Source organism: Cheilinus undulatus, linkage group 16 (genome assembly GCF_018320785.1).
Source record: "Cheilinus undulatus linkage group 16, ASM1832078v1, whole genome shotgun sequence".
Taxonomy (NCBI): domain Eukaryota; kingdom Metazoa; phylum Chordata; class Actinopteri; order Labriformes; family Labridae; genus Cheilinus; species Cheilinus undulatus.
The window spans coordinates 18,620,808-18,646,294 of record NC_054880.1 but is presented as its reverse complement, the minus strand read 5'-3'; the positions used below and the strand labels follow the sequence as shown (position 1 = coordinate 18,646,294).

At 38.3% G+C, this 25,487-nt stretch overlaps 3 protein-coding genes across 5 annotated transcripts; 2 read left to right on the top strand and 1 right to left on the bottom strand.

Annotated features, from left to right (window-relative positions):
• The first annotated feature begins 1,766 nt into the window (after window positions 1–1,766).
• Window positions 1,767–14,349, top strand: clk2a (CDC-like kinase 2a). 2 transcript variants are annotated; one of them, XM_041807950.1, is made up of 13 exons: window positions 1,767–1,999; window positions 3,800–3,993; window positions 4,132–4,417; window positions 5,516–5,606; window positions 6,451–6,517; window positions 7,840–7,956; window positions 8,140–8,306; window positions 8,809–8,903; window positions 9,094–9,223; window positions 9,939–10,021; window positions 12,513–12,592; window positions 12,715–12,805; window positions 12,973–14,349. In XM_041807950.1, the coding sequence occupies exons 2-13, from the start codon at window positions 3,800–3,802 to the stop codon at window positions 13,159–13,161; spliced, it is 1,590 nt and encodes a 529-aa protein (XP_041663884.1). In that variant the 5' UTR covers window positions 1,767–1,999; the 3' UTR covers window positions 13,162–14,349. The 2 variants fall into 2 exon arrangements, with proteins under 2 accessions (XP_041663884.1, XP_041663885.1); XM_041807951.1 differs by lacking the exons at window positions 1,767–1,999; window positions 3,800–3,993; window positions 5,516–5,606 and having other exon boundaries at window positions 4,279–4,417.
• A 146-nt stretch (window positions 14,350–14,495) lies between these two features.
• si:ch211-81a5.8 (uncharacterized protein LOC560648 homolog) lies at window positions 14,496–18,557 on the top strand. Of its 2 annotated transcripts, none has more exons than XM_041807954.1 (4): window positions 14,496–16,768; window positions 16,921–17,192; window positions 17,413–17,500; window positions 17,592–18,557. In XM_041807954.1, exons 2-4 carry the CDS (start codon window positions 16,981–16,983, stop codon window positions 17,745–17,747), a joined length of 456 nt encoding a protein of 151 aa, XP_041663888.1. In that variant the 5' UTR covers window positions 14,496–16,768; window positions 16,921–16,980; the 3' UTR covers window positions 17,748–18,557. The 2 variants fall into 2 exon arrangements, with proteins under 2 accessions (XP_041663888.1, XP_041663887.1); XM_041807953.1 differs by having other exon boundaries at window positions 17,589–18,557.
• Window positions 18,558–18,893: 336 nt separating this feature from the next.
• On the bottom strand, window positions 18,894–24,540 carry dnajc8 (DnaJ (Hsp40) homolog, subfamily C, member 8). Its single transcript, XM_041807952.1, has 9 exons — window positions 24,459–24,540; window positions 23,977–24,078; window positions 22,197–22,253; window positions 22,032–22,098; window positions 21,844–21,938; window positions 21,650–21,721; window positions 19,927–20,018; window positions 19,679–19,754; window positions 18,894–19,565 (listed from the first exon to the last, which is right to left on the bottom strand). Exons 1-9 carry the CDS (start codon window positions 24,528–24,530, stop codon window positions 19,443–19,445), a joined length of 756 nt encoding a protein of 251 aa, XP_041663886.1. The 5' UTR covers window positions 24,531–24,540; the 3' UTR covers window positions 18,894–19,442.
• Between the last annotated feature and the right edge of the window lie 947 nt (window positions 24,541–25,487).

The following is a 25,487-nucleotide window of genomic DNA, read 5'->3' as shown; positions in this document are numbered from 1 at the left end:
AAAAAGAGTTGGATTTCATATCACAACAAGCAAGGCTGGAGGTTGGTGAGACAGACCTATGCTGAGGAAACGCAGGTAAAATTGAATGTGCTAAACCATGACATAACTGTGCTGAACCAAACTGGACTGCTCTGTGGAAACAGACCATATACTGCAGCGGCTCGTCCAGGCTTTGGACAGAGTTTTTAAAAAATTCCTGCCAGCTGCTGTTTCTTTGACTTTTTGAAAATTTTTAACCCTATATTTCACTATTTTCTGGACACAAGAGTAGCTTAAGAATATAATAATAATAATAATAATAATAATAATAACTTTATTTATATAGCACCTTTAAAAACAAATGTTTACAAAGTGCTTTAACAGACAGCAAAAGCAAGAACTCAGAAATTTCACAAAAAAACAGAACAAATTAGCAATAAACTAGACAAAGTCTTGATAATCAAACAGAAAGTCAAAACAAACTGAGATACAGATGTCTAATTGCATAGTTAAAGGAAAAGGAAGGACATAGATGATGATGAATGCAGTTAAAATACTGAAAAATGAAAATATTTAGGAAAAGATGGTGATATTATATGACGGTAAAATCATGAACACACATAGGAGATGGCATATAAGAAGACGACATCACATCATTAGCAATAAAACAAGAATAAGAAAATTTATAGCAGGTAAAAAGAGAGGGAAAGGAAGGAAACTTAAAAAGAAATAAAGGAAAAATAAAATGAAATGAGAATAAATGTCAGATGATATTTAGATGGCAATGGAAGGAAAAGTCAAGGTTAATAAAAGTGATAATAAAATAGATTAAAGGAAGTGTCACATAAAAGCAATTCTGTAAAAGAGAATTTTAAGGAGTGATTTGAAAGATGTTACTGAATCTGCTAGCCTTGTCTCCTTGGGCAGGAATATAAATAATATTTTTATTTTCACGCTTTGAACATTTAGCATAGTTGTAAACAGCTCAAAACATGGCCTTTTTGGTAGGGTTTCTTTATGTTGAAATCACTCCTTGCTCCCAAGGGGTGTTCTTTGCAGCTGCCTGACGTCATCTGCAAAGAACCTATAATAACGAAAATAATAGGAAAAAGTCGAACACTTTTTCAGTTTCCTTTCTGCTGTCAAGAACTTAAAGTTCAGAAAAGTAAACATCTGAAAACATTTCATGCAGTCTGACATTTTTGATTTCCTGGTGCACATTTAGGACCCACAGAAAACAGCTCTGTGACCCACTTATGGGTTGCAACCCACCAGTTGAGAACCACTGCTCTAAGGGTACATCCATACATTTATTTTCTCTCTTTCTCATAAGTAGATTCTGATTGTTGGTAGGCTAAATCTTTTAACCGACTCTTTTTTTCCCTTGATAATGAGTTAATCATACTGCGCATGTACCACCAGAAAATGTAAAATAAAACGTATGCTGTCCTCAGTTTATACGTAATTGCCTTTTATATGTTTTAAATTATTTTGCTCAATGTCATGAAGTCTCAGGCTTGTTTGAACTTCGATCCAAACTTTTTTTTTTCCAATTACACATGTTTGAGTGGTTGCAAACAAAAATGGGTTACAATTTCTCATTGAGGAATTAATGGGGCGTCCTTGGGCTAGACCAGTTGAGAGCCACGGTTTTTCATCAACCACTCCTAAAATAAACATTGATCCTGACATATATGTCATAACATCTATTAAATGTGTTATCAATACGCCTTGGCTGCGTCTAGTCTGCCGGAAATTCAATAGAAGAAGAAGAAATGTGTTGGTGGCTCATAGCGGCTCGGGCTCTGTTGCGCTGACAGATCTGCGCTGGATGTTTTACACACTCCTCAGGCGCAGGGAGGCGTTAGCAGCGCCAGTCTGAACCAGAACTAGCTGTGCGAGGAAGGCAGCAAGCAACAGAGCCTTTACCATTGGGCTAACGAGTCGATAAAGAACGGAAAACTGGAACGCCACGACGGATTTCTTGTGGGACAAGCGTACAGGCCTCGCTGCTAAAACGGTATACATTACGAGTGTCACTTCGTTTTGTTTCCTGAGCTGTAGTCTGACCAAACTGTTATTACGAATGCTAGTGAAAGTAGCCGTTAAGCTAGCTGGTGAACGCAGCTAAGCTAAGATGGCGGCCAAATTATTTACATTAGCTAATGTTGCTAGCTAGGCATGCTAGTTGGCATTACGTCGCTCGTTGACAAAACAGTTGGATGGCTTGAGTTAAGAGCTATTTTTAAACATTTATGTACGCCAAAGCTTGGAAGGGGAGGGAAAATTGATGATAACAGCTCTAAAAACAGTCTTCATTAATATTAACCGCCTTAACGGCAGTGTCACTATCGTCTTACATGGTAGGAAAAAAACATCAGCAACGAACAGGGAACGAAGCACATTATGAACTTGGAAAGATGTGTTACAGAAGTCTAATTATCATAGTTATTATACCGTCACAAATTAATTGACAATAAGATAGAGATACAAGTATTATATTACAGCCTGAAAGCATAATTTTCTGTATAATTCGATGCAGCACTATGGTTATTTTCAGTGGGCTGTAAACTGTTAAGTAGGAACATGCAGCACAGCTACTAAAACGCACCCCTACCCCGGACCACCATTCATCTAACTCGTAGTGTTATTTCTAGGGCTGCTTCAACAGTTGTCTTATAGCTGTGCCTATTTTTGTACGAGTTCATGAGCTGCATGTTTCTTCCTGATGAAAAATGCAGTGTTGCACAGTGTGTGTCTTTGGCTGTGTACATTCAAATAAACACAACCACTGTTGTTTTTGTTTTGAACATTTCGAACTATCCTGTCCTCTTCAAATAGCTTATTTGACGCAGTTTACAGAGCAATGTATCCTATCATCAGAAGGAGTTTTTATAATTTCACAAATGTAAACATACAGTGCAACTTACTGGGAAATACCTTAGTAGTCTTTTTACTCAGGGTTCCTGCAGATCCTTGAAGTCTTAGAATATCTCAAACTGCACAACTGAAATTTAAGGACATAAAAGGTATGTTTTTAACAAATGACTCTTAAATTTTAGAAGGCACTTTGACTAGGACATGTCCTTATTCAGTATTTTCTTTCAGGCCAATCTTACCTAATTTTAATTGTATTCTTCCACTAATTGCTGTGTAAGCATTCTTCACAATTCAGAGAATTTAGTGTTTGATTTTCCAAATTTCCCAGGGGAAGACCCCAGACCTCTCTCTGATTTTATCTGATTCATTTTGATTTAATAAACTCTGTAATGTAGTGAAACACTAGTCCAGTTCTCTGATATCTAGGCTACTAGGTTGCCCACTTAAAAATCCTTGCAGCCCATCCTTATTTCAATAGGTCTTCCCAGACAAAAAGCCTTATTCTGCTTTTCATTGGTTTTAAATGTTTAGAATCAGCTCAGCACACCTGCAAAAATGTGTTATGATAGACATCAAAATACTGTATATCGATAGAATAGAGATATTAAATGTACCAGATATCATCAGATTTGGGCGGTTTTGACCAAAATCATTCTTTTGCCTTATATCTTTTTACCTTTCATAAAAAGTTCATTAAATCAGAAAACTCAGCCTTAGTACAGTATGCTGAAAAATCTCCTGTCTTTCATTTTTTGACAGCTTACTTTGCAGCAAGTTGTAACAATTTCTCTCAGTTCAGGTAGAAAAAGTCTTCAATTTAGTTTTTGAAAGTGTGTAGGAACCCGTTTACTTTTAATTCCAGTATTTTATTCCAATTTCAAACTGGACATTAAATTTGTTACTATTTTTTGTTTGTTTTTCCGTTCTGATAATCATCTAGATGCCTCACACCAGACGATACTCGTCTTCGGATAGAGACAGTCGAAGCAGCTACCAGGACCGCTACAGAGACAGGGGGCGAAGACACCGGCACAGAAGATCACCAACATACTCATCCAGCAGTGACAGAGACAGAGACCGGGACAGAAGGGGACGAGGACACAGACAGGAAGGCAGCTATGCACGTACAAGGAGGTATGTTTCTGTCTTGAACAAGATTTTCTTCTGAAAATGTATTGTAAAGGGCCAGTGCTGCCGATCTTTTTCCTGTTGTTCGGTTTAATTTGTTACCAGCCATTAAGCTCTAATGTATGCCTCTTTCTCCTCACCCAGTCGAAGCTATGACAATCGCTCTACAGAGCACCGACCATTTGACCGAAGATATTGCGAGGGATACAGACGCTTGGATCAGAGTCGAGAACGAGATCGGGATAGAGAAAGGGAGCCACATGGAGCAACAGACAGTTACTACCCACGTGACTTCTCCCCAAACATGTACGACTATAGACGTGGCCGTGAGAGGGAGCGTGAACGAGACGAGTCCTACCGGCGGAAAGGCAGCAGGCGTAAGCACAAAAGAAGGCGGCGTAGAACCAGGTCCTATAGCCCATCCTCCTCGGTGAGTACAGCCAGACCCAAGATTTTGTTTTACATCTCTTCATCTCTTTCTCTCTCTGTCTCTTTCACTCTTCTCTCTCTATCCCTGTCTTTCTTTAACAATGAATTCTTTCCAGCTCCTGGAGTTGGTAAGTAAACCAATCTTTATGATTTGTTTTTGTTTTGTCAGTGTTTTTTTTTTTTCTTTTAATGGGTTTTGCTTCTTTTGGCATTTCTTTTGGCAGAGCATTTTCATTTTGATGCAAATGCTTTTTTTCTGTAATTTAGCAAAGACAAGCCACCAATTTATTTCTATATTTTTCATCAATCAAATTTGAAAACTATTGCATCTCCAAGCCTGGTCAAACTTAATCCAGGATAAGTGTGCTATCTCTCAGCCTATAAGCCTGTGGTTACAGTTTGTTAGCCACTTGTGATTGTAAGTGTGGATAGGCTTAAAGGAGTGAAAATATTCTGCCAAACATGATACAAAGTTTATATTTTAATTAAATGCAGGGTCTTTTTTTTTTTTTTTTTTTTTTTTTTTACAATGTCGTAGCTTTTGAAATGCTTTTTGTGTGGTTACCACACCTGTGTATAAGTAGTATAAATCTAAGTGAGTAAGGGCTGGAATGGATGTAGCATATATGTTGGGGTTATGTTAATTTTTTCCCTGCTTGTTTACATATTGCCTTCTCATTTTAGTATCATCTTGTTTAACCTGAAAAGCCAAGTTAAGAGTTTTATATATTAGTTATATTATTGTTATAATAACTGGTTTGTGCGTTGATGAATGGATATGCCAGTTGCTTCCTTGTTTGTAAGCAGCTGTAGTTTAAAGGAGGTAGAGGGGGAAGAGGAGCAGAGGACAACATGTGATCTTTGACTTGTTCCCTTGCACTATATCCCTATCGTTATATATTTCCTTCACGTGGCGTCATGCGTGAATCGCCCCATGACCACCAAACCCACCTACCACCACAACTACATCATCTACCACCACCACCCTCCTCCTCCCTCCTCGTCTACCTGTGCCGCCTGACACCATGGCTGCGGCTGCCCCTGAAAACCCGCTGCTCCCTCCGGTCGTGTCGTGATGGCGGTTTGGGTGTGAAAACAGCGGAGCGACAGCCGGACGCGGGCACTGAGTGTGAGGGACGACGAGGAAGGGCACCTGATCTGTCGGAGTGGGGACGTCCTGCAAGAGAGATGTACTCACTGCCACTACTCTATCGTAACCCTTCTCCATATGAGTATAAAAGCATAGAGCATTTACATGACATGGGAGTGCCTGATGATGATGATGATGCCTTGCTAGAATGCTCTTCGCTCTAGCTGCAATAGCAGGGTGGATTGCAAGAAGGTTGAAGATTTTGAGAGGGACTTTAGGTTCCTTCTCTTTTTTGTTCTAGGATTTTAAACTGTGGAGCATTTTCTGCGTTTCACAGGTTACTTGACATTTCTAAACGTAGAAACCCATTTTCAGCTGTTTGTTTCTGTTGCACTTCAGATTAAAAACAAAGTTACAGCATATTAAATTCTTTACTTAATCAAGCTATTTTCAAATGTAGGTGTCTTAGGGATTTGATCATTTTCAGTAGAAACACTACCTATAGACTCTCTCTAAAACAACCAGCACACATATGACCAGGACATTCATGTTAATACATGTTTTTTATTGTAATAATCACGCATTGTTTAGTGGCAATGTATTTAGTTTTACACATAACCACTTTGTCCTTTTGGACATGTGCCTTTTGTTTTGATGGCTGCTAACTGGTCATCAAAGGAAGGGAGCACTTTACTTTAGCTTCCTCTGTTTTCTGTACATGTATCAGATGTTATCAATTTAGTTATCATAGATTACCTCTGAGGGTCTTGAGCCCGCCAGATTGAATAAGCAGCCGTTTGAAAAGGGGATGGGCGTTAGATTTGATCCGCCTGTCTGCACTTTTGAATAATGTATTCCTGCTTTTGTCCACACATCTAATGCTGCTGTTCTTTCTTTCCCGTGCCCTTCTCTCTCTTCCTTTTTTTCTCTGTGCTGTGTTGCAGACGAGATTGTCAGGACTTTGGGAGAAGGCACCTTTGGGAGGGTGATGCAGTGTATTGACCATCGCAGGTGAGTGTCTATCTACACAATGAAAACAACAGCTGTCGGTCTCTTGGGTGTTATTATGTCAACCCACCTGGGATTATCTTTTTTTTTGGATAAAGTATATAGTGTCCTTTCTCTGAGATGTAAACTTTTAAAAAACAAATGAGATTAGGATAAACCCATTTAATATCCACCTTCACTTTTTCATTAATTTTTTTTAGTATTGCATTAGGTTGTCCACAGCTATAAATGCTGTTTTGTTGAACTGCCTTTGCTAATCACATGATAAAGTTTACTGCAGGAAAATAAGGCCTTTTCTATCCCAGACTATTAAGTTATGCCCTCTCTCTATCAGGTTTTTTTTAATGCAATTTGTTTCTTTCTGAGAATGTTGTAGAAATGTATGTCCCAAAGTCAGGCTCTTAAGGCCTTTACACACTTAGTCCTTTTTCCCATGCAAAATTGCAGCATTTTAAAGAAACAAATTTGTGTTATGTTTGCACTTTGACTTTTTCCCTTGCTTTCCCTGCATCCATCCTATTCATTTCAATAGGCGGTTGACAGTTCAGAGTAGCGCCTGTAGCTCCCTCCTCTACCTCTCTTTCCCTTGCACTAAAACCTCATTTAAATGCAGTGATATGCCCATGTATTAGTGGATATGTACTGTTGAATGTTATAGATAAAGGCCACAATGTATACTCACAGCCACGTGACAAAGAGACTGAATTGAAAAGTAGGGCTGAATCTCTTAACCTTGGCACAGCGCCATGATAATAATAATATTACAATACATTTTATTTATAAAGTGCTTTTCATAAAACTCAAAGACACTGTACAAAGCAGAAAATGATGCATGTGCTCATGCAAACAACCTATGAAGATCTCTGTCAGGTCTGGCTGGACCCAGTGTTTCTTTTTTTTTACTTAAGTCAAAGAGCCACAAAGATCATCTTCAATGGTTTTTTGTCTTCACAGTATGAGACCATTTTGTCTGTACTGTTTATATTCATAATGAATAGAAGAAATAAAGGTGTCATATTCTGTGTACAAGGCTTGAGTACATGACATTTTGAAAGTTTGATTAAGGGTCTGAAACATGCATTTAAAAGCAATGGACTCTGTGTAAAGGCCTCAAAGATGTTACATTTAGAGATCCTTTGTCTTTTCTGATTGACAAATGTATAACTTTTATGCTGCCTGATAAGCAAAAGATTAAAAACCTAACCACTGCAGTGATATCATTAAATGTCATATCAGTGTTTTTTTTTTTTTTTGGGTGGGAGGTCAGAATGTTTTTGCAAATTTCTGAAAAATTTAACCTGCGTGTTTTTTTTGTTTGTTTTCAGAGGTGGAGCACATGTTGCGCTAAAAATCATCAAGAACGTAGAAAAGTACAAAGAAGCAGCTCGTCTGGAGATTAACGTACTAGAAAAGATCAATGAAAAGGACCCTGATAACAAGTTGTGAGTTTTGACTTGATTACATAAGAAATGTCTTAGCTGTAAGCCGTCAAAAGTTACTCCGAACAACCTGTAGAACAGGATTAACCACAGTAGCCCTGTGTCAACCAGCCTCTGAATAAGTAATTAATGTTTGCATAAAATTATCCAGTACTTACTGTCAAAACTGTTTTGTTTGTCTGGCAGCCTGTGTGTACAGATGTATGACTGGTTCGACTACCATGGTCACATGTGTCTCTCATTTGAGCTTCTGGCTCTCAGCACCTTCGACTTTCTAAAGGAAAACAACTACCTGCCATATTCCATTGGGCAAGTCAGACACATGGCCTACCAAATTTGTCTTGCTGTGAAATGTAAGTGTTTTATTTACATCCGCCTTTAGGTTGAATTTTTAATGACCATTTAACATTGAAGCTTTAACTTTTCACTAAGAGTAGAGTAGAATAGAGTATTTACTTAAGACAAAGAGCTACTCATGACTGAGACCTAAATGGTCCTGTAGCAAAGTTTTTGGTCTTGTTGCCCTTAAATTGAGCTTAAGTACTAAAAGCTTTATCTGTTTTTGAAAGAACGCTTGTAGCCACATGAGGGCATCAAAGTGCAAAGCATAGTGCCTGCTGACTCCATTAGCCTCTTAGGAGGAAAATAAATCTAATGTATGGGCTTTCTGTCTGAATAACCAGAATAAAGATTAATTTTTAATTTGTTTTTTTACTCTTAACCACTTTTCTTGTGTTCTCACTGAAAAATCACACTTGCATAATTGAGTTAACTTGCTTTAAACTAAAATTCCTTGGCTGAGTTGAAGACCTAAATTCTCAAACCATTTTTCTTATGTGTTTTCTTTCTCCGTAGTTCTCCATGACAATAAGCTGACACACACAGACTTAAAGCCTGAGAACATCCTGTTTGTTAACTCAGACTTCACAATGTCCTTTAATGTTGAGAAGGTAAGAAAGATGATACCCAACCCCCTTCACTTAAACTTATTATTGTAGATATTGCCAAGAGGTCTCATTAATGAATATAAAAACCACAGCTGCGATTGGACTTCTTACAGGTGAAATTTTAAAGATGATTTTAAGAAAAGTTTTTTCCAGTTTTGACAGTTAAGAGAACTGTTTGGGGTTTTTGTTGCAGAAGCGAGAGGAGCGGACGGTGAAGAACACAGCAGTACGTGTGGTGGACTTTGGAAGTGCAACTTTTGACCATGAGCACCATAGCACTATTGTTTCCACACGGCATTACCGTGCCCCCGAGGTCATACTTGGTGAGGATGTTTATCTGTCTGATGCAAATATAAGAAAACACTTAATTATTCGAAAGCATTTATGGTCATTTCTATACATGAACCACTCAAAATGTGGTGAAGACATCTTAAAGATGGATTAGTATGGAGATGAACAGCTGTAGCTCTTGTTGCTTACACAACTCAGAAGTTTCTTCTTTTGACTTTCTTTTAGGTTTGTATTGAAACAGGCTACATGATTAAGACGAACAAGCCCAATCTTCCATTCCAACACTGATTGTTTTTTTTTTTTGGAAATGCATAGTATGAACATTTTTGCCATCAGGGGGCTCTGAACCCAAATAATAACACAATATAACCAGTATAGACCAGCGCTGACCATCTCTGCTGTTTACTTGCTCTAAACTGAGGACTATGTTCAATAAAACCTGCTCCTAGTAAGGCTTTTATACCAAACAGAAAACCGCTGTTTTGTTTTCATTCATGAATTTCTCATAATGAGGGAGAAACACACTAAAATGGCATTTCTGGGTTCGCTCTGGAAGCAGCCCCAGAATGCCCACGTGGGCTGGAAGGGATCCTAGAGTGCATGCACATCTTCTTGCTCAAAATGAAAAATTTATGAATGAAATGTGTTATCAGCAAACATCCACTCCATACTCCATACTGAGTTTTTTTGACACATGACAAAATTTTTCCTCTGTATTTTCATTAATTTATTATGTTCTTTCTTTAGAACTGGGCTGGAGCCATCCGTGTGATGTGTGGAGTATTGGCTGTATCTTGTTTGAATACTACCTGGGCTTCACCTTGTTTCAGGTACAGTTATACCCTACTGCTTCAGTAGGGTGTCTGGCCTTGGCCAGACTTGATTCAAGTTGCGCATATATATATATGTGTGTGTGTGTGTGTGTGTGTGTATATATATATATATATATATATATATAGTTTTATGTACTTTTTCAACGATCTCTTTTGTTATTGAGTTCCAAATAGTTTCTAGCTGTTCCCACAGACTTGCTTTAGATGAAACTTCTGTGCCATCAATCTTTGAATCTATTAAATCCCAAATTTGTTCAATAGGATTCAAATCCGGACTTTGACTTGGCTAGTCCATCAGTTCCAGTTCTCCAGATTCCCTTTTCTTGGTCAAATTGTCCGCACAGCTTTGAAGTATGCTTGGGGTCATTGTCTTGTTGGTATATGAACCCACGACCAATCAGATTCAGTACAGGAGGGATTCCATGATGCACTAAGATGTTGTGGTAGATGTTGTTGTTGTTCATGATACCGTTGATTTTCACTAATTTGCCCACACCGTATCCACAAATGGAACACCATACCATAATGGAATCTCCACTGTGTTTCACTGTGTGTGCAATGCATCTGGCATCAAAACGTTCTCCAGCTTTTCTCCAGACATAAACACGATGATGCTGACCGAAGAGTTCAAACTTGGACTCGTCCGTCCAGAGTACCTTCTTCCAGTCATCAACAGTCCAGTGTTTGTGCTCCCTGGCAAATCAGAGGCATTTCTAGATGTTTGCAGGTCTCAATAATGGCTTCTTAGCAGCTATTCTTCCCTTTAAGCCTTGTTCCGTCAGTCATCTGCGTATGGTCATTCTGGAGACTTTCTCAGACTCTGATCTAGAAGCATTCATCTCTGCCTGAAGATCAGCAGTGGTCTTCCTTCTGTCTCTAGTACTTCAAATCTTGAGGTGTCTGACATCTGCTTCAGTTAACTTTGGTTTCCTGCCTCTTCCTTGGCGCATTTTGTAAGTACCAGTCTTGGCAGTTGACTCCAAAGCATACTTGACCACACTGTGAGAACACTTCATGTCTTTCCCTATTTGTCTCAGAGACCATCCAGCATCATGATGTGCTTTAATGCGAACTCTTCATTTTCAGTGAGCTCTCCACGTTACACCATTTTGAACAGGAATAAGGAATTTCAAACTGAATTCACCTTATTATACCCAAATTAGAGTCGGCTCACTGGGCTTCTCTGAGAAGTCAGAAATTAATCAAGCATAACATTCAACCACTAAAACTCATTTTTTCTGTTCAGGAATGCAAGTAAATAACTATAATTTGACATATTAATCAAGAAATAATAATGTGCTTTACTATTTTTTCAGTTTTTTTTGTAAATCACTAACTTAGAAAATTCACGGGTAACAAAAATAATTATATTTTAGCATTAAAAATATCATTTCAGTTTAAGGGCTTCTGCATATTGGTGTATAAACCATTGCGGAAACTTAAAAAATGATTTTGGTAATTACCAATGTTGTTAATTTAGGGCAGCTGTGGCATAAACCTTACTTTGGGTGGTGGTCCAATGAATTTGTTAAGCACTCTATCTATCTATCTATCTATCTATCTATCTATCTATCTATCTATCTATCTATCTATTAATCTAATCTAATCTAATCTAATCTAATCTATCTATTCTGCTTGGGCAACCCATTAACTTGTTAATTGTATTTTAGCAATGGGCACAAATACTCTTTTTGTTCAAGCAAATTAACGATGACATCTACTGACACATTGTTGGAGAATTTAACGCTGTGCGTTTTTCATTGTTACATCCGCCAAGGAGGTTATGTGATCGGGTGGGTTTGTTTGTTTGTTTGTTTGTTTGTTTGTAACATCACTCAAAAAATTGTGGATGGATTTTGATGAAAATTTCAGGAAATGTCAGAAATGGCATAAAGAAGAACTGATAAGGTTTTGGGACTGATCCGGATCACCGTCTGGATCCAGGAAGTTTTTAAAGGATTCTGTACTGTTGGGAGATGCAGTCATGGATGAAAGTATTGGTACCCCTGAAATTTTTGGCGGAGGTCTACGCTGTTACCACTTTACACCAGGAGATGGCGGACATGAGTAACTTATTCAAAGTTTTGGAGTTTATAGAGTTTGAAAGACACATGCCCGGTCGAGGAGACGAGTCGGAGTGTAACAGAGAGAAAGACAGCGAATTGTAGCGAGAATACTCACAATGCTGGGAGGAATAGAGGAATATTCACCCTCTACCATGACTTCCACATGTAGCAAAGCCAGTGCTTTGCCTCACCGTGTCTCCACCCCACCAGGGAGGGAGTCATCGGCGAATTAGGTTTTGAGAGTGATCTGGATCACTGTCTGGATCCAGCAATGTTTTTAAAGGATTCTTTACTATTGGGAGATAGGGCTAATGGTGGAGGTCTGCGCTCTCTTAGTGCTTTTCTAGTTCTGTTTGACACATGCAGCTTTAGAAGCAGCACTGATTGATCCTCAGTAATCTGTTTTCTTGTTTCTTCTTTAGACTCATGACAACAGAGAGCATTTGGCCATGATGGAGAGAATTCTGGGACCTGTGCCCTCGAGGATGATTCGCAAGACAAGGTGAGATATTTTATTTAACACAGCAAGGAGTCAAAATGGCTCCGTACACATATAAATACACCCTTTTCACGTGAAAATAAAGATATGCTCCCACTTGATTGCTGCTCTCCAAACCCCCTCAGGAAACAGAAGTATTTCTACCGTGGCCGTCTGGACTGGGATGAGAGCTCCTCAGCAGGGAAATACGTCAGAGAAAATTGCAAACCTTTACGGGTAAGATGAGTGGATTGGGAATTTGTAGAAATATGAAAATGGGCAGGGCTTGAGAGTAGAAATACAATGTTTTACAAATAGCAATAAGGCGTCTTCTCTGTAAAACTATAGCGTCCTTGAATGTTTCCCAGCATTCATCTTAATCTCCACCTTGTTTCCCCTTTTAGCGGTACCTGCTGTCGGAGGCAGAGGAGCACCACCAGCTGTTTGACCTTATTGAAAGTATGTTGGAGTACGAGCCCACCAAGAGGTTATCTTTGGCTGACTCTCTCAAACACCCTTTCTTTGAGAATGGGGGTACTGGCGAGGCAGCAGGCAGCAAGAACTGGGAGGGAAACCGGGACATCAGCCGGTGACCCCCTGAGCCTCCTAAGACTGAATTACAGAGGAAATCAAATATTTCTGTGGGTGGAGCAGATGAACTGTTTCTCATTAAAGCATGGACACGTTAATTTCTTGCTCCTCAACCTCGGCCCTCTTTGACATCCACCTCTGCAGCCACATGAGGCATGATTTTGCAGCAGAGAGACCAAAATAAGCCACAAATGACTGGAAAGAGTCCAAAAATCTTTTACTCTGGCCTCAAAGTAGCCCTCTATGCAGCTCTTGTCTTCCTTTTAACTTGTGTACATCTTCCTTTGATCCGTCCATGTATTCATTTCATCAGCATGTGAAATTTTTTTATTTTTTGTTAAAATCAGCACTACAAAATCAGTTACACACAGTATCAGTTCTTTTTACAGTTCTTAAGAGTAAGGATAGAGTATAAAGGAGGCAGAGCTGTATATGCAATGCACGTCTTCACCCAAGTAATGTTAAAACTGGAGACATGCAAAAAAGTCTATTATGTTACATCATATAAATCAAATTGAATAACTTATTTTTGAAATTGTGTCTCAAGTTTTTCAAGTGAGAACTTGCATTGCATATCACTTTTTGTTGTTGCTTTTTTATTGTTTGTTATTTTTTAATCTATTCAAGGAATATCCCTGATGTGGAGACTTATTCTCCGATTCACAGGCCTCCTGTTGTTCGCCAATGAGATGATAATGGTGATGGACACTCCTCACTCACAGGCCTCTGTGGCCTGTCTTAATAGATATATATGTTTGTTACAGAATACTTTCTGGGTGTGAGTGTGTTTGTGTAACGGTGGGATGGTGTGGGTGACATGTTTTTGTTCCTGTTTTGCTCAGTGGCTTCTTTTTAGTTCAGGTAAAACATGGAAAAATTCTCACACACTTTTGAAGATAAACATAAACTGCCTTCTCTGTTGAGGTTAAGCACACGACTCCTGGTGAGAGCCAGCAATCCACACACACAACTCTTGTTGACAGTATTTATTTTGAGTTACAGTTGGTCATAGTCCCCCTTCTCCCCACACATCCCTGTACATGACTTTTTGTATGAAATTAAAGCGTATAAAAGTGTATATATGTAACATTGTGTAGGATTAAAGTTAAGTCCTCCTTGCCAAAGGCTTGTGGTGCTCTCAGTATCAGTTTGAGCCTTTGGTAACTAAAGGGAGGCACTCTGTCTTTAAATACATTGTCTAAGTCCATCTCTAAACTCACTTAATAAAACTTTGAAGTTTATAAAAAGTGAGGACCTGGGAAGCACCGGGTTGGAGGTGACATATCGTGCCTAGGTTTTTCAGTTCTCAACCAGTGGGCCAGGACCCAAATGTGGGTCGCGAATTGGTGCCTGGAAGAAAAATGTGGCAAATAGTTCTAGGCTGACATATTCCCATTTATTTTTTATTTCTCTCTGTTGTTCTGGACAGAATGTAAATTCTGGTTGTCTTTTTTTTTTTGAGATTTTGGCTTATTTATCCTATTATTTCTGGATAGCAAGCCTTTGAAGAAAGATGATTTTCCATTGAGGATGTCTTCATTTTTTAAAATCTTAAAAAAAAAAAAAAAAAAAAACAAAATCAATGTTATCACGGTAAAACAGAATGAAACGACATGTTTACATGCGTGTCCTCCCAAAGTTTTGTCTGTTTGCTTTGTTCAGGAATATGTTTTGCCATATCAAGGTCCCAAACTGCAAATTTTTTTATTAGTAGAATTTTAGTGGTTGGAAATTTGGGTGGTGGTTCTATGGAAAGACCAGTTGAGAATCCCTGATTTAAAGTACACCAAGATCTAGTAATAAAACCCATTGCAAATGTAAACAAAGACAGAATAATGCTTACAAGGGTTTGTTTTGGTGGACCTCTAGGCAGGACACGTGTTATTACATGTGGCCTATATTTATAAATATTGGTTGTAAATATTGGCAGAAATTGTCCTATTTGCTGATACTAATAAATAACTTTATAAGACAATATCTGCTGATACTGATATGCTGATGATATGCATCTTTAAAATGTTAGGACTAAACATGTTGAATTTGATAGTAGGGATTGCCTTCCTGGCCTGCCTCACTTTTTTTCACTTGATATTCTGCAATCATATTAGGTGAACTGCTTGTATTAAGGCTTATTGATGCATTTGAACCAGTGCATCCACAGAGGAGAGGTGGTAGTGGACCTCTTATCACTCTTGGCATTGATGTCATTGTAAAGCCTTGTAATTTTGTCTTTTTATTTAGAAAATGAGTATTAAACTTATAACTTGTTTGGCTAGTTTAACTATCAGTTGTAACATTTTCACTCAAATTTGAATGAGCATGTTAATTACAATACTAACTAATTTAAGCTATGTGTTCATATTTTCTTCATAGTTGGTTGATTTTACAAGCAGAAGTGGGCTCAGAGAAGTAACTATTCTGAACAGAAAAATATGCTGCCCTTAGAAAGTGACATAGGAGAGCAGCTGTAACAGCCAGCAGCCTTTAAAATATTTACTTTTCTTTCATTTTTCAGGACTTCATCCTGGCATCTTATACCCTTTGCTTTGAGTTGGTAAATATCTCACAAACTAAATGCTGTTATTTCTCCCCAACCCTTAATCTCAGTTGTCATGCTCAAAACAGGACGACAGCTGATGCGGTGACAGAGGTCCAGATGTATTGATGCTTCGTCACACGATCTTCCACCATCTGTTGGTAAGGTGCCGGTCTACTTTATTTAGCAGAGTCACTTCTCAACCTTGACCCCATTCTGTCTTTGTCTTTGTAGTAGCAAAGGAATCTGCAACACAGGGGGACTTGTGAATGCAAAGATTTATGTAAATAAATCACAAGAAATTAGTGAGATCATGATCTGATATTTGAGTGGATATAGTACAGGACAACTGTAGAATCTTTGCATACATGCAGTAGAGTTAAGATGTGCAGACGAAGGATTGGTGTAATATTGGATTGTATTAAGACATGTAATTAAAGAAATGATGGATTTTGTGTCATCTGACCTGAATTCATTTCCAGGTTGAATTAATCCATCCAGGTCCTGGCATGAATGAATAAAACAAGTCATTCAAGTTAGTGAATGGGCCGTCTCCAGTCAATGAAGGTGAATGGCACTTAAAATGGACATGAGTGGGAAAATCTGCGTCACAGAAACGTCACCAATTCAGTCTGCCCATGCTCCATCTGTCTGACTTCCTATCTCCATTTGATCTCATCAGCTGTCACTTTAACATGAAACATGACAGTTTTATCACTAAAGTTTGACTATTCAACTATATACAGCCCTTAGTCCAACATCAAAACAGTAAAATCAATCTTGTATAAGCTGGTTTTGTGCTCAAATGTAAACAAACAGCTGTTTTCCTTACAGGTTGGTTTGGGGCTTCTCTGCTGTTAATGAGATAAACGGCTCGTGCGTCCTCCTTTAATCCTGTTTGAGGTCCAGGGAGGTCATCCCTCAGATCTCCATAAGAACAGACAGACACAAAGCATAGGTGTGCACAAGTACTTTAGCTGGAACGCTGGGAGCAATGCAACAAATGGACTCTACAACCTGCAGCTTTCTCATATGATACTATCAGCTTACTGTATCAGTTAAAAGGCGTTAAGGTGAGTCCTGTTTTTTTGTTAGGACCTGTATAGTTTGTCTTGTTTCCCTTATATATTCATTTTAAGCTGTTTTTCTTCATTCATACTTTAACAGAAATTGAAAGTTCCATGAGAATAAAAAGTTTTAACTGACTTTGTTCCTCTGGTTGCAGAAAAAGCCTAATTTCTGCTACGTATCAAAGGAGGAAGCCCAACAACTGCTCATTTTGGTCATGGATTCCATCATGTCTCTGGGTGCCCCTCTGAAGCAGTTCACCAGCTGTGTGTCGGGTAAAAATGCCCCCGCTAAAAGGAGCCAGTCTGTCCGCAGAAACAGCTTCACCCGTAGGAAGAGCGTCAGCAGGAGGAGAAGCCTTCCCTGCAGCAGTCAGAAAGTGCCGGACTCCTGGCTGCGAATATACCAGGCTGAGTTAAAGAAAGAAAGGTAGGCCACTGATGGGGAACAAAATCTGGCCTTTTTTGAATGTTTACATTTTCTAGTGTTTTCTGAAAGTGTTACAAAGTTTTCAGTCAGTACCTTATTATCCTGCTGACATTTTTGGCCAGACAGACTCAGCTTAACGGGGATAAAGCTGTTCCCTCACATGAATAAGCCTCTTGTCCATGTGCTGAGCTAAATGCTCCTTCTGTTGTGTTCACCCAAGGAAACGACAGCAAGCCAATCTTGCCAAGAAGAACGCGGAGAGAACAGTCAGAAGAACTCACTTCAGAAGCCACCACTGCCTCCCAAGGGTGAGACAGCCAAAAAACTACAGAGATATTATTTACTATTACTGCATGCCAGTTAATGGATTAAACATTTATTTTCTTCTATTTGCAGCAGACCGCATCTGCCAGAAAGTCAGCCCCGGTGAAGGACGAGTCCTTCTTTGGAGCCTTCCAAGGCCTCAGTCTGGACAGCATGATGGGAGGCAGTACTGGATCTCCTGGCATAGCTGCTACATCTGCTGCAGGTGGAGATCCATGCAAAGTGATGTGACACCACATTTTAAGGACATATAGACTGTTGAAATGATCTTTAAAATCCAAATACTTGAAGGAGAGAAGGCTTATGGAACAAAGGTGACAAAAAGGCAGGTTTCAAAACAAGAAATGGTGGAATGCAAACAAAACTTCTACTTTGATTTCTTTAGACTATCTCCTTAGAGAATATTACTTTCACTTGATACCTCAACAGTTCTGCAGGTTTTACTTTGTATCCATCTTTGCACTACTTCTGTTTACTGTTTTTAAATGTTATACACACTTATTTGTATTAAAGCAATTTTATTCATCCATTGTCCTCAATCCTGAAAATAAAAATTGTTTGAATGGGTTGCAATGCAATTAAAAACTAGTACAATCAAGTATGATTCGTGGAACAGGCCTAAAACATCGCCATTTTTTGCTAATTCATGAAAAATGGCTGGTTTCCTGTTGGGGTTAGGGTTTTGCTCCAGGAAACTTTATTGTGGATCTCCTCAAGTTGAGTCTGCCCTCCAAGTTTCAGGTCAAGCATGAATGGTAGCACTATTGAGGCAATTCCTTAGGGCCATTTGTGAAACCTTTATCAACCTTGTGTTTTTTAGACCACACGTGTGCTGATTTTCTTTAGTTTTTGAGCATGTGAAGGGGCCCAAAGGGGGAGGGGGTTGGTGATGAAAATAATGAGGAACCTGAATGATTCGAATACATCTCTCTATTGGTCTATGGCAGTAGGGTTTATCAGTATTTTCTTTTATAAAGAAAAAATGTACATTGTATTTTAAGTAATTACACATCTTCAAAATTGCAAAAAATACTCTTAAGTTTTTAGAAGAATAAAAACAAATAAAATTATATATATATTTTATATTGTCAGACTATATATCTTTGTAAAAATCAAAAAACCATTAGAAATTGTGCTAAAATCATGGTGATCCCAGTATCATGTTACACATATTATGTGTTTAATGTATTGTTTTATTCCCTCTGAAGTCCAAAGTAAAGCTAAAGGGGTGAAAGCTTTTTGTTCTTTCTTTTTGAACCAACATATTACTTCATTTGCAACAAACACCAGTCAGATGTTTGGTGTGAAATTGGCAACTTTTAATGAATACATCAACGATGTGCAGAACTAAGGAGGATTTCCAATTAATGTGTAAAATATTTCAAAATCTTAAATATCTTTCAGTTCTGCTCCCATCTGACAGCATGTATTTGTGTAACTTCGGACAGTTTTAGATTGCTTTGTAAAATAACTTCTGTCAGAACTTAAAAAAATAAAAACATACTTGAAAATATCCAAACAACACCTAGCTACTATCCTTTTCTGCAAGTTTTAAACTCAGCTTTTTAAACCACTATATGGCCTGCTTTTAAACACAAAGCTTTATTTAGTAAAAAAAAAGAAAAGGTAAACAAGAATAAAGACAAATCACATTTTTCTCATCAATTACAGAAGTGGAAGATGCTTCGTTTCTCTTGTGTGACGTACGTTTGATCCCTGGGTCCTGATCACAGATATGTACATTAGAAAACCGAGTACAAAACTACGATTTCCATGGACAACATGAGGAAGTGTTGGCTGTCGTGTGTACTGACGACTGTGTGATAACTCCACATCTGACCACAGCTGATGAGGACACAAAACTGGGAAGGGGGGGGGGGGTTGTTATAACAGTGAGTGGATTCTAATAAAAGTCCTGCTTTTACATCATTCCCTCTGCTCCATCTTCACTTTAGGTGGCTTTAAGAAAGACCGGTTCTTTTTCTCTTTGCTCTTCTTGCCTTTAGCTTGAAAGGTCCTCCAGCTGTCCACACGGCCATCTCTTGTTTCCTTTAAACACAAAAAATGAACGAACACACAAAACATTCACTATATGCAAATACAAAAAAAAGCTCTTAATGTTTACTCAAAGAAAAAAATCCCAGAGTCTGGGAGGAACTCACCTCAAAGTTTTTCTGCCATTCTCTCTCTCGCTTTGCTTTCTCAGCTGCCTCAATTTCTTCCTCTCTCGCCCTTTTCCTTGTGAAGTAAGACAGAAGTATTAAAAAATTCACGTCTCAGAATAAAAATGTGTTCCTGTTTGAACAGTGAAATGTGTGATCAAATTTCAGTCAAATCAAATGTAAAAAAATCATGACTGAAATAGAGGGCTGGAGTCAGTTCAATCCAGATATTCTTTAATGTGATTTACCTTTCATGCATTTCCTTTGCTTCCCTTTCCTTCCTCTTGATTTCAAGCTCTGCAAACAGCTTCATGGTCTGCTTGTAAACTGCTTGCCTGAACTGGTAAAGAAAAAGTCAAGTGTTATCAATGTGGGAGCAGACATGACCATGAAAAATATTTGATTTTTTTTTAACATAGGTTATCTAAAATTACACTGAAATTGAGGTTTTAGTCTAAAAATAACATATTTTAATAAAAAATCCAACTTAATGTCAGATATCATGTTTGAAGCATGTTAATCAAAACTGTAGTCTTAAGTGATCATAAGTTTTATTTTGATCAAAATATAGACTTTACGTCCAGATGTGTCACTCTTTAAGTACCACCTGTTTTCGACAAGTGGAGTGTGTACTTGTGCTAGCTGTAACACAGAAGTTAGGTTAATTGCCTTTCATTGAGAAGCCCTTTCATTTGATCCAGAGGACTTTAAGAGGTAGAAAAAATGTTTAAAAGTAGCTGCCATCTACACTGCATTGACAAAAGTATTTGGCCACAATTGTTGATTATTGGATTCAGGTGTTTAAATCAAACCACTTCCCAAAGGTGTATAAAATCAAGCATCTAGCCATGCAGTCGTCATTTGCAAACATTTGTGATAAAAAATGGATTGTTCTGAAGAGCTCAGTGACTTCAAGCGTGGTTCTGTAATTTTAATTAGACGGTTCATGATAGATATTCCACGGTAAATTGTAAGTGATATTATTAGAAGTGTTTAGGATCAACAGCAACTCAGCCACAAAAAAAAAATCAAAGACTGTGGTCAAAAATTGCTAAGGTGCATAAAAGTCACCGACACTCTGCTGATTCTATAGCGGAGGAGTTTCAAACTTCCACTGGCAGTGATGTAAGCACTAAAACTGTGTGGAGTGAAAAACCATGCTTCTCTGGCAGTCAGATAGGCAAGTCTGGATTGGCGGATGCCAGGAGAACGCCATTGTGCCAAACTGGAAGTTTGGTGGAGGAGGAAAATAGTATGGGGCTGTTTTTCAGGGTTTGGGCTAGGCCCCCTATCTCCAGTGAAGGCACTCTCAATGCTTCAGCATACCAAGACATTCTGGACAATGCTATGCTTCCAACTTTGTGGCAACAGTTTGGGGAAGGTCCTTTTCTATTCCAACATGACTGTGCCCCGGTGTACAAAGTAAGGACTATAAAGACATGGTTTTATGAATTCGGTGTGAAAGAACTTGACTGGCCCCCACAGAGCCCTGACCTCAACTCCAACGAGTACCTTTAGGATGGACTGGGGTGGAGACTGTGAGCCAGGCCTTCTTGCCTAACATCAGTGCCTGACCTCATAAATGCTTTACAGACTGAACGGGCACAAATTCCCAGAGAAACACTCCCAAAACCTTGTGGAAAGCCTTCAAGGAAGAGTAGAGGCTGTTAAAACTGCAAAAAGGGGACCACCTCCATATTAGAGTACATGTTATTTGTAAACAATGTCTTTAAAGTCCCTGTTCGTATATTGGTCAGGCAGCTAAATACTACAGTAGTGTCGGCTTGGTTGTAATGGGTTATGCTGGTGGCTCCATCTGCAGAAATGACAGCACAGGTTTGAGCATTTTATGGTGGTATATTGGTGTCACTGGTATTTAGAAGGCAGCCAGCTATCCAGATTAAAAAAGGTAATAAAGTATGCCCAGATTTGGGGGTAATTCAACTTTTAGTGCATATTTTTATGACTAACCACTTCAGGGTCATCCTCCTCCACATCCTGTTGTTTCCCATCTTTCTTCAGCTTTTTCTTTTTCTCCTTCACCTGTTTAAACAGAATGGTACAAAAATTAGACTTTAAACAATAAAACCTAACTAGAAATATGAAAAAACAGAGACTTAGGGATTTAGAATGATTGAGGGATAAGGATTGTGTTAAAAATTCACCATATGCTCCACATATTCTTTCCCTGCATGAATCACATCTAAAGCTCTCTTCTTCTGCTCTGGTTCCAGGAGCATTTTATAGGCTTTGTCCACAGCTAGAAAACAGTCAGACATTCAAGTTAAATTTAACCACTTTTCTTAATCTCATGACAACCTTAAAATGGATAACAATCAGTGCTGTACTTTACCTTCAAAGGCTTTCTGCGCTCTGTCTGGATCATCCTGATTTTTGTCTGGATGGACCAGAATTGACAACTGCATGGAAATAAGACACAATAAATTAGCAAACAGAATGTGCTCTATGCAATATACAAACAAACAGCACGCCTTTGAGACGAGATTTATGAGCTCACCGCCCGAAATCGCTTCTTCAACTCATCATCTGTAGCCTCTGGGTCAATCTGCAGCACCTGAAGATAATGTGAACATTGTGAGGTGTCTTTCACACTTCCATCTGGTAAACCTCTCAGTCAGTGTTTGGGAAAGGGCAGAAAAACTTGGAGGGTGACTGGATGAACGTTCTGTCTGTCACATCTTTACAGGCGAATCAGAGCAACAAAACACGTGATGTAGCCCCACTTCCAAGCTGCATCCCTACCGAGGAGTAAACTCCATAAAGAACTGCATAACGCAAACCATGGCGACTGTAGACATGTCAGTACACAACTTTTGTGTTTTTTTTTTAAAAGAAAACTACTCACTGCTGTTCTTTATTCTTCTTTTAACAAAGAAATGTTGTCAAATTCTGATAAAACTGGTGCTTTAGCAGCATCCACGCTAATCTCTTCTGCCATAATTGCACCGGCCTCTTGTTGCTGCTTGCTTGCGTCACAACTCCGCAGCACCCGAAAATACTGCCCCTCGTTGCTGATTGATCCTGTCACTTTCTAACCGGGCCCAGATGGTTCATATGGGAGCTTTGCAAGATGGATTCGCCAGTGAGAAAAAGGAAACAGGCGTATCCATCTGCTTTGCAAGGTTAAACACAACACTCAAATTAAAGATTCACATTAGAACTTTTGTAAGCCTATTTCTTAGTGATGAAATTTAGGGATGCACGATATTATCAGTATGATATAATTGGCAGATATCAGTTTAAATTGTGAATAACTGGCTGACAAAATCTGGCTACATCAGCTTTAAATATTGGCCTTATAAATTAAAAAGTCAGTGAAGTTTTAGGCTTGACCAAAAGACCTATATCAGCTGAAGTTTTTCCGTTGTTCATTATTATTCTTTACAACTTAAAGTGTTTTTAAGGACTGAAATTTGTGAATCTTTCAGCTTTAGGTCTGAACTACATATTAGTATAGGTATAAATATCAGTAAGTATCTGATATTGATATCGATGTGGATATTTAGATATAATTCAGACCAAAAACTTCAGTCCTTAAAACACACAATTCAAAGCTTGACAAACAGGTGAATAAAGAAAAAAACTTCAATGAAAGTTGGTCTGTTGATCCAGCCCAAAAATCCACTACATCTTCTGTTTGTATGGCCTTTATTTACGACCGATATAGACAGATTTTTATAGACAAATATCATTGTAAATGTCAGCAGAAATTCTCATATTTGCCAATATAAATATTTCACTTTTCAAGCTAATAACTGCTGATACTGATATCAAGCCAACAATACTGTGCATCCTTAGATATTGGTATCAGCTAAAATTAATCAGATATTGGCTGCAATCCAGTATCATAAATCTATGATAATATTTAATCTAATGAGGATATTATGGGGTAGTTTCTATACCAGATTACTAAATTCAAAACAATAGTAGAGACAAACTATTGGTGCTAGTTTTAATACCACAACAACAATACAATTCCTATTCATAGAAATTGAGCAAAAGTCTTGTGTTTGTTATCAAAACACGCAGCAAAACTCCCTGTTAAGACAGTACTACTGATTATTAAAGTGATCGAGATTATATCATTTAATCACACATGAAATCGTGTAAGCATGAAATTGCATCCATTAACAAAAGACAAGTGAATAAGATGCCATCAGTAAAGAATCACCTATTTAGCTACAACGTTGTAATGCACACAATTATGACTTACTACAACACAATTGCTCTGACTTTTCTTTATTTCTGGGTAGTATTTTTACAGCACCTGCACTCACCTCAAAGGGGTTGAGATTGAAGTAGGATGAACCAGGTCTGAGCAGTCTGTCAATCTGCTGCTTAGATGTTAAAACAGAGTCTCTCTTCTCAATCTGTTTCACCTGTTAAAGACATGAAAACTATTAAATCAAAACCAGATACACTAACCCTACTGGACTGCAATATTGAAAATGTTTAGCGCTGCTTTTAGATTGACCTGGATCCCTGACAAGAGGGCTAACAGCTCCTGTCCTCATAATAATTTACTTCAATCAAAATGTGATGAAATCCTATGACATGTCAACAGCGGGCAAAGGAAACTAAACCGATGTACTTCACAGTAGCATCTCACTCAACGGTAGCATGTTATCGTTAGCCGATGTTCATATTTGCGAGGCCTTGTTCATTAAATCTTGTTTTATCACTCATAACTGATTGTATTCAACCGACAGAAACTGTGCAACTCCGTCGAACGCACGAGGTCGTATTTATTTAATCGTACCTCAGAGATGAAGTTTTGAAATAATTCATCCGACATATTCTGAGTGGAAGGTTCTCCTCCGGCGGCCGCCATCTTCCCAGTGGTTTACATGTGACGTAGACGCGTCACGTGACAATACAGCAAATTAAATTTTATCAAGCTAATCGCGCACCGACAATAACTAGAGCGAATACTGATTTTTTTTTCACATATAAGATTTATTTATGGTGCACACTGATGGAATAGATTCATAAGGTTTTAACATTTTAAAATCTACGTTTTTTCTTCTCTTTAGCGTGAATGGAGAGATGATAAACAGCCGCTCCGACTAAAGCGTTCATACAAATCGAATATCAAAATTAATATTAAGCAAAATGCTTTCATTGATTATTTTTTGTTTGAAGGTATATTTAAGGCGTATTGTTAAAAAAAAGGTTTTTGAAAAAAAAACAAAAAAAAAAAACAAAAACATGTGACGTAGCTGGAGAGAATTACCGCTTTGGTACCGTTTGATACCTACCCCGCTTTCACAAAGCAACCTACAGACTGCTCATCAGTGTGATTTAAAAGAGAAATAAGCCCAGAAAAGTTTAGAATTGATCCCCAAAGTACCACGGTTTGTCGTGGAACTGATTTATGCGGCAGCTAACAATTTCTCTTCTTCAAAGCAAAAAATCCTTCACGCAAATATTAATCCTCAGTTTAATGCTGACTGCTACTAAAACGTGCAATGTTTACACTTAGATTTTTACCTTTCGTTAAACTACAAAGTATGAAGGGGCAAATTTAGTCAGCTGTTGCAGTAGCCTACTAAAGGGCCCTTGAATCATCTCCAAATATTAAGGGCCTTAAAGTCAGTACATTATGTTTTCATGCAAAATCAATTGTTGGACGTTTGCTGTAAAATAGGATTCATTTTTCACTGCAAGACCCAGTAATTTACCCAATCTATGAAGATACATTCCTCTGATACAGTATGAACCATTCAGACCACTTAAGTCAAGAGGCACCTCTTAGAGACATTTAAATCAAATCAAACTAAATTCAGGT